The following is a 9,314-nucleotide window of genomic DNA, read 5'->3' on the forward strand; positions in this document are numbered from 1 at the left end:
AACACTCAATAGTGGCAGTTAGGTGTCTCACAAGCTGGGAAACACTCAATAGTGGCAGTTAGGTGTCTCACAAGCTGGGAAACACTCAATAGTGGCAGTTAGGTGTCTCACAAGCTGGGAAACACTCAATAGTGGCAATTAGGTGTCTCACAAGCTGGGAAACACTCAATAGTGGCAGTTAGGTGTCTCACAAGCTGGGAAACACTCAATAGTGGCAGTTAGGTGTCTCACAAGCTGAGAAACACTCGATAGTGGCAGTTAGGTGTCTCACAAGCTGAGAAACACTCGATAGTGGCAGTTAGGTGTCTCACAAGCTGGAAACACTCGATAGTGGCAACTAAGTGTCTCACAAGCTGAGAAACACTCGATAGTGGCAGTTAGGTGTCTCACAAGCTGGGAAACACTTGATAGTAGCTATTAGGTGTCTCACAAGCTGGGAAACACTCGATAGTGGCAACTAGGTGCTCATATAAGGCTATAACTCAACTTTAAGAAATATTTGTAAGCATCATAGAGTTATAGATTGAATGTGTCTGCCCATCCCTGCATACTAAACACTACAGTGTTTAGTGATAAAATCAGTTTCTGAACTGCACCTTGTCTCTTAAATAATCTTATTAAAATATATTTACATTTCCTTGGTAACATTCTAAACAAAATAGAAAACACAGTGATAGCAAGATCAGTTTTTTTTTGTTCTTGAAAAAAAGTTTATGTAGCATGAGGTGATGTGGTCATCTTTTTTTTTCTACATTTTTGAAATCCAAACTAAACTCAGAGACTAACACATTTAAAAATATTCTGAATTTTTAGTCTACGTAGTTTTTTTTAGAACAAGTGGAATTATCTTCTGTTCTCTTAATATATGTCTATACGAAGTGTCCGAAAAGTCTGGAACCAGCGGCACTTCAACAAACATCACAGAATGTGTTCCACAGTTGACCTTGTCAATCAAAAACCAGTTTGGAGATGTATTTTCATTCTCTTTGAACACCGCGAAGCATATTCTCGTCATTGTCAATCGTCTGATGTTCGTTGTTTCAGATGTTTGGGGTCTCTAGTCTTCTCTTTGTACACATGTGTATTAAATTCGGCTACAACTTTCTGCTGGGACTAATCTTTTTTCTGCCACACGGCAGAATTAACTCAACCTTGGACAGCATCGTAACCTGAAATTTAAAAAAGCTGCAAATCACCTATGGTTCCAGACTTTTCGGAAACCCTGAATATATTTATATAGAGAATTTTTTTTTCCCAATATGGGAATGGTTTTGTAAGAGTAAAACATTGATAATTGAAAATATAAATGAAACTGAGAAGATTGGTGATATAATTTTACATTATTTGCATGTTGTTTAGTTTCACATTTCAAGATATGGTAGATGAAAGTTGAAGGTATTTTTAATAAAATACACAAAGCTATTTTAATGAGGTGTCTTATGTAATGATTTTTGTGTTTGTGTTGTTTTTCATTGAACTTAGCTCAAAGAGCCCATTGATATATTTATATCTCATGACTGGCCACGTGGTGTATATAATTATGGAAATAAAGAACGTTTATTGAAAGTGAAGAGGCATTTCCGTGAAGAAATGGAACAAAATAAGTTAGGAAGTAGGCCATCCGAGGAACTGCTCTTGAAACTCCAGCCTCGTTACTGGTTCGCTGCTCACCTTCATTGTAGATTTGCTGCAATTATACCTCATGAGGTATCATTTTTTGTACTTGTTATGCTTATTTAACCTCAAGGCTGGATTTAAATTTTTTCTCTCGTTAGTGTTATGTATTAGTTACAGTTTTTCTAGTAGTAAACAAAAGTTGTTCATTAATAAGTTACAAAAACCCTTAAAACTAGGTATAAATTCTTTATTCAAGCAACTGAAGTGAGACTAAATTTTAAGCATCAATCACTGCGAAACTGCATTTTCTGATTGAGGTCATTACTGAAACTTGACAAAAAATACGTTACTACTTGGAAATATGATAGCTTCATACAGCAAACTTGTCGTAAGGAAAATATTGTTATTATGTGTGTTCAAACATAATTTCTAGGGTGAGTAATGTGATATAATGAGTATCAACATGTTGCACATGTTTATGGCAAGTTATCAGCTAAATGAATGATGTCTCCTATCTTGTCACTCGTGGGAAAATTTGTCTTACCTGAGAATACCACATACACCTACCATTTTGGAAACTACGAAGGTCTTTTTCCTCTTCTTCGGTAGTCCCATAAACAGTCGATGCATCGATGAAAACTGTAATTTGATTTAACTGTTCGCATTGCTTCTAATGACACTGACCTTTTCTCAAATCCTGTCCACTCTTTATAATGTTCATTATTTCAAATTTTCTAATAATTTTTTTTATTATTATATACAGCCCTTGTTATTCTTCCCATTTCTGAAGACGTCATCTTTTAATAAAAAATCTACCTTCAGCATTGGTAATTTCTTACTATTATCACGAAGAACAATTCTTAAATTGTTTCTTGATCTATTTTTTTGATACCAAAATCTCTCGTAAGTTGTTTTTTTTATCATTGTTTTAACAGTAATATTCATTCTTCAAAATGTTCTATATTTTTTGGAAAGGGGGTTTTTGCAATTTTTAAAATTTTACATACCAACCTGCATCCATTAATATTAGTTACTTTTTTTTCATTAATATACACAAAAACTTTCTATAAAATTTTTTGTCACATGTGTAAATACATTTTATTCTTAATGTTTCTTTTTTATTAATTATTTCCACAGTTTTCTCTTGTTTTTAATCTCTTTTTTTTTTCTATTTTTCTCCCTGCCATCATCACATAACATTTAAAATTATACTTAGTTTCTCCCTCCTTATTGTTTTCACACATTCAACCTCCCTCTGTAATCCATTTATTCTTTCTTTAACTTCTTCCCTATGGTTTTCACACATTCAACCTCCCTCTGTAATCCATTTATTCTTTCTTTAACTTCTTCCCTATGGTTTTCACACATTCAACCTCCCTCTGTAATCCATTTATTCTTTCTTTAACTTCTTCCCTATGGTTTTCACACTTATTGAAGGTGAAAAACACTAAGAATTGTGGTGCCATCTATTGGGTTGTAAAGATACTTAAACACTGGCTTTTATGATTCAATATAATTAACTTCCAAGCTTCACAATAGTGTATCAATTCCCCCCATCTTTCCTTACTTTGGGGCCTTTGTTTTTCATTCCTTGAGTAATTGTATTTATTCTCATCTTCCACCTTCCATTTACTTTTATCTCCAGTTTTGGTATTTAAGTCTTGTATAATCATTATTTCTCTTCCTTCGATTCATATAACTTTTTTATATCCTGTACCATTATTTCTATTCATTTTTTATTATATTGCCTTTTCTGTATTCTGTTATCTCTTCCAAATTTTTTTTCCCATCATTACTTTCCATTTCAGTGACATTTTGATTTCAGAGTTCATTTGACCTTTGTTTTCTCTTTAATTCCCTCCACTTCCAGCTATTTAACTGACCATTTAATTATATTTTAATATCTTCTTCTTATTGTGTTTGATTTCTGTTCTGTGTATGTTTCTATAAGCCTAATTATCACATGTTCTCACACACAATTCTAGAATTGTTTTCGTTTACTTTTAATTATTTATCATCTTTTCTTCTTAATCTTTCCACTTTCCTCCAATTTTTTAGCTATTTTCTCTCTCATCTTCTTCATCCTATTCATGTTCCTTGCCAAACCCCACAAAATATTTCTTCCTTTCTGTTTTCCATTTTGCCACTTCTAACATCTTTTTCTGGTTCTAACGGAATAGTCCTCCTTACTTATATTTCCATTATTTTCAGCTGTTATTTGTTTTTTCATAATCCTTTCTCTTTTCTTATTCTTTTAAAACCTATTATTGGTCTTAAGTTTTCCCTCTTAGTGCCCTTGCTGTACGTGAATGGACAATTCCTTTAATTTTCAATCAGAATTCATTCCCTACTAATTACTTTACTTCTGTCCCCTCCATTAATTCCTTTAAACAATAAATTCTACTTTATGATTTGATTTTCTAATTCCTTTTTTTCTTTTTAATTATAATTTTTCTGCTTTAAATGCTGTTTTTAATTTTTTCTTTTTTTTTAATATTCTCTATTATATCATGGATTATTTTCCTTTCTTTTTTAGTTTCCTCCTTCTTAATTTTTTTTTCTTTTTCCTCCTGGATCAGTTTTTTTTTTTCTATTTCCACTCTTCTCCTCTTTGAAACAAATTTTCAAACTTTTCACAAATAGTTCTTTTTGTCCCCTAGTGGTACAGTGATAAGTTACGGATTTACAACACTAAAATTAGGGGTTCGATTCTCCTTGGTGGACACAGCAGATAGCCCGATGTGGCTTTGCTATAAAAAATACAGTTCTTCCCTAATTACAAATTTATCTAATTTGGAATACTACTGGTAACTATTTCTCCTACAAATAAACTCTTCTGTTTATCTCCAAATGTTTTAGCTTCCCTCCGCTTCACCTCATTTCTTCTCTTCACCAATCCCTTCTGTCTTTTTTAAACTTTACTTTCTTTCTATCTTTGTCTTTCAGAAATTGTTTATAAGAAAGTTATTATTGATTTATGCTACTATATGATTACTATATTTCTAAATTTTACGAAACATTATCATACCGCCAAAAATTTCTTTTTTATTAATTTGTTTTTCATATTTTTCCATGTATTACTCATGTTTATTACCATGTGTTCTCTCTAGTACTTGAATTAGTAACTAACTTCTATTTTAGAAATTTAATTTTTAACTGACTTTCACTGTAATTTTGTCATCACCAGATTTCGTATATTTCATTTTTTGAGTTAATTATCATATGGCACTTTTTTATTCCAAGCTTTGATGACACTTTTCTTAGTTTCATGAATGCTTAAAACAGTCTTCTTCGGTGGTTCTCGAAAGTGTGACAGACCACCTGAATTTCTTTAAAATCTCAGTGGACCACAGTGGGATCTATACACTGTGCTGTCATGTCACTTTCTTACCATAATCATGCAATTTTTCTATGGACCACTTGAAGGAAACATGCTAAACACTAGTGGTCTATGGATCACTGATCTACGTCACAAAGACTACTTTTAACGTGGACATCTAAATTAACATTTACTCAAATGAATTAGGATTTTTACAAGACCTGTTAGAATTCTACAAGTAGAATTTAATCTATAAGTGATGAAGGTTTTTGAAATAACGTTAATTCCTTTTATATACCTAAAAAGAAAATTAGGTAGACCAGTAAAGAATTATTTCCTTTTAGTGTTTCAATAAAAACCATGTAAATTGTTTCCAGATATACTTTTTCAATACTTGCGTGTATATGCACTAAGTTTTAACATGAACAAAAAGCAATACATTTTCAGTTACACTTTAATATACTTAATCTTCAAATAATGGAAGAAAAAAGGTGATTTTTCAGTATTTTGTTTTTGACAGAATTATGTAATCCTTTATGTTTTTAACAAGAGAAAACTTGTTTCTGTTTTCACACATCTCACATTTTGTTAGTATGTACAATTCTACAGTCTTGTATTAAAATCAATTGTAATAAACCCTCTGACAGCAACTGGTTTGTTTTCTTTCTCTTCCAGAGCAATGATGGAGGAACTAAAAAGTTCACTAAGTTTTTGGCACTTGACAAATGTCTACCAAAGCGTAATTTTCTACAGGTGTGTAAATTATTTCATTTATTGAAGCAAATAAACAAATAGTAGAATTTTTAAAATTGCCGATTGATGCTTTTCGAAAGTTCTTAACGTGCAGTTGGTACAGTTCGATATTGTAAGTAGTTGTTAATAACAAGAAGATTGTAGAAAATTTTACTTTTGAAAAGTTTTTAATTGAAATAATTAAAAATATTCTTAAAATCCTGAAAGCTATTAAACGTTTTACTGTAATTTGTGTACTTAACAGGGTCTTAGGGCTGTATGATGGGTTCTTGTAAAAAAAAATTATTGTTTTCTTAAAAAATATTTTTACGGAATTTTCTGTAAAACTTGTATGCTGTTACTAGTCTGATATTGTCGCATTATTTTTGCAGATCTTAGACATGGGGGAAACCATCCAACCACTAGAAATTCTGTATGACAAAGAATGGCTAAGTGTACTCCATTCTACTAATGGCCTTCTTGGACTTACTAGTGCTTCCAACTATATGCCTGGTCCTGGTTGTTCTGAGAGGTAAAGATAGATAGTTTTATTCTGTATATTATAGCATTATGTCCAAACATGCTCGCCCTTTCAGCCGTGGGGGCGTTATAATGTGACAGTCAATCCCACTATTCGTTGGTAATAGAGTAGCCCAAGAATTGGCGGTGGGTGGTGATGAGTAGCTGCCTTCCCTCTAGTCTTACATTGCAAAATTAGGGACAGCTAGTGCAGATAGCCCTCATGTAGCTTTGCGCGAAAACCGTAACAAACAAACTCTTCAGAATGAGTAGCAAATTTAACTCTGTTAATTAGTCCTAAGTCATTAAAGAACACAACCGTAGGCAGTACTTTTAAACAAAGATGATCGGTTTTTGTATTGTTCAGTGTATTCGTAAAAAGTCAACGCAAGATTTTGTTTGTTAAACCTAATAGTTTGCAGGTGGACTTTTAACTTCTGAAAGCTTTAGTTTCTGTTAAGTCAATTTAAATATTTTAAACTCCCCGAGACGTATTCCAGTCATTGTTTTTAGTATTTACCTTGCAGACTTTTCAACAAATTTCCAGTATTCGGTTTCTAACAAGTTTAAAGTTTTGCCTGTTAGGCGTAAAGGTAAATCTTGCTTTGGACCTCGTCAAATGTGACGACATTTCGCTAACGTCTATACTTTGCAACAGTTGTAATCCGACGATATGTATTAAACCTTTTAAAAGAGTTCTGGAAATACAGAAGGACATGAGAAAGTTGATAGAAAATGGGAGATTTTGCAATATTATGTTGTTGTTGTTATTGTGAAGCTACACAATGGGCTATTTGCGCTCTGCCCACTCTTGTAAATCTGTAAACTTACCGCTGACCCACCGGGTGACACGCATCTTTATGAACATTTCTCGAAGCTACCTTACACATCTGGACATTTACTGCGCATGTTGTTTGAAAACAAAATGTCATTTAAAAGTATGATAATTATTTAGTCACATTTTATTCTAGCCCGCGGAGCCACTTGGACAGTATACACCATTATTTGTTAACTTTACATTTGTTAGATTGATAATGTGTGTGTGTGTGTGGTTGTTACTATTATATATATATATATATATTTCAGAGGGCAATACAATAGGAACCTTTTGGGTAATGTTTGGTGTTAAGCGCAAATTTACACAAAAAGCTGTCTGTGCTGTGGTGGTGTTAGACAGTAAGAACAAATTAATTCAAAAGGAATTATCAATTATTTTTTTTATTTTTCAGATGGGATTTTAGCCCAACAGAACAAGAACTACACGAACTAGATGAAAAGTTTCAAGGACAGTATAAAATACCTCAGAATTTTTGTCTCACGGCTCCCGTCCACGATCACAAATCTTCCAGAAAAAAAGTCCCAGAACCCGAATCTTACATAAATCCCCAAACCACCCAATTCTGCCAGAAATTGGGCATCACGGACCCACTGTCGGCATTTCTTGCTAAGAGTCCTTCTGCCAACATCAGCATTCGGGATTTCTCTTTCGTGGACGAAAGTGAAGGAAACGTGACAAACGTGTCGCAACCGTCATTTAATCCAGACGAAATAACGTTAGACGAGGACGAGAGTAGCTCGAGTGACGTCGATTTGTCGGAAGAACCTTCTTCGGTTAATCCCGAAGATGTTGCTGTCGATGAAGATGATATGTACAGAAGCTCCGCAATGGAAAATGAGTCTCCTGATCCAAAAGACGAAGAGATGGTTTTTTCAAGTTCTTCACAACTAGAAGAAGTCAACGAATCTTTACCATCAGAAAAAGACGTGTTTTTTCTTGATACAAAAGGTTCTGGGCTGGAAGAAACCAATCGCATCACCAGCACTCCAGTGTCTAAAACATCCAAGAAAAATTCGCCAATTTTAACTGACTTTCCTGAATTTAAAGCAGAATTGAAACGAAGCGTGCAAAGCGCATCGGACGTTTCAGTCACGTCCAATTCTACATCGATTCCCGTAATGAAAAAAATGAAACGCAGAAATCAAGCAATTTATTCCGGCGCAGAAGATGACGAGGATTCTTAAATACTTCTTTTTTTTACTGGCTGTGTCTGACTGGCAAAACCATTAATGTACATACAGAATGGGTTGGAAGTGTCTTACAAATAGTACTTTTCTCTCTCAAAACAAAAAGTAAAAAAAACTACACGAAAAAATAATAAATAGTTATCAAAATCCTCCTAATGACTCCGGAAAACAATGTCAACTTTTCACTAAAATAGTAAACAAATGTGATTGAGAATGTATTTCCGAACAGTACTTCAGTGTTTAATTGATGGTCAAAAATCTAGTTGTTTTTTTTTATATATAACACATTTAATTGTTTGCTAAAGTTTTGCAATTTGAAAAATTTCAGTATACAAAAAAACTACTACATATTACTACAAACCCCCTCCCATAAGATAACTACAGATGTTTCTTGAGAAAAAGCTATATAAAAATCGGTTTTAAGGATGGCTTACAACAATCTAAACAAAAAGTGGTTAAAGTAAATTGAATAAATAGCAAATTTTAAAAGTTTCAAATTGGAGGTACAGTCAAGCAGTTTGTAATACGAATTGTAATATTTTGTTATAAAGATTAGGGGTGTTATATCAGACATTTTTTGTAATGTTACAACCAGAAAGCTTTTTTGTGGAAGTACCAGGATTCCAACCTATGATCCCGGGATTCGAATCCTGATAATTCCACAAAAAGAATAGGGTGTATGGACTTGAATATGCAGTAATGGATGAGAACACTTTCATTTAATGGGCGATTCACAAAATATGATATTTAATTTCGTATCTTATAACAGTGTTATTAAAGTGTCGTTGTGCAAAAACATGACATAAAGAAATGGGAAAAAAGAGTGGAAATGGTTGTTTTCAAGATTTTGATTGACAATACTTGGTTTTTTGAGGACTAGTAACTCCACTTATTTTTGCAAATCGATAAGCAGACCAGTTGAAAACCGTATAATGTTACAGTTTTCTGTAATTTATAGGCTTTAACCGCCATGCTGTGGAAAATCATTTTTGGCTCGTGACTTGCTAACGTTTACGTTGGTTTAATACAGTGGTGATTGTGTATTTAATGTAATGTGTTAAAAATCCAAATGACGAGCAGAAACACGTTTTTTTTTTTTTTT

At 33.1% G+C, this 9,314-nt stretch overlaps 1 protein-coding gene across 1 annotated transcript in view; it reads left to right on the plus strand.

Annotated features, from left to right (window-relative positions):
• The window catches only part of LOC106469292 (lariat debranching enzyme B-like), a 25,500-nt gene extending 16,192 nt beyond the window's left edge, over positions 1–9,308 (plus strand). The window contains exons 6-10 of the mRNA XM_013929777.2: positions 814–971; positions 1,483–1,707; positions 5,612–5,689; positions 6,061–6,200; positions 7,417–9,308. Of these exons, the coding sequence (XP_013785231.1) occupies positions 814–971; positions 1,483–1,707; positions 5,612–5,689; positions 6,061–6,200; positions 7,417–8,209 (1,394 nt within the window). The 3' untranslated portion in view covers positions 8,210–9,308. The remainder of the gene's footprint in view (positions 1–813; positions 972–1,482; positions 1,708–5,611; positions 5,690–6,060; positions 6,201–7,416) is intronic.
• Positions 9,309–9,314: the final 6 nt, after the last annotated feature.

The sequence above is a fragment of the Limulus polyphemus genome, unplaced genomic scaffold, assembly GCF_000517525.1.
Source record: "Limulus polyphemus unplaced genomic scaffold, Limulus_polyphemus-2.1.2 Scaffold3400, whole genome shotgun sequence".
Classification (NCBI taxonomy): domain Eukaryota; kingdom Metazoa; phylum Arthropoda; class Merostomata; order Xiphosura; family Limulidae; genus Limulus; species Limulus polyphemus.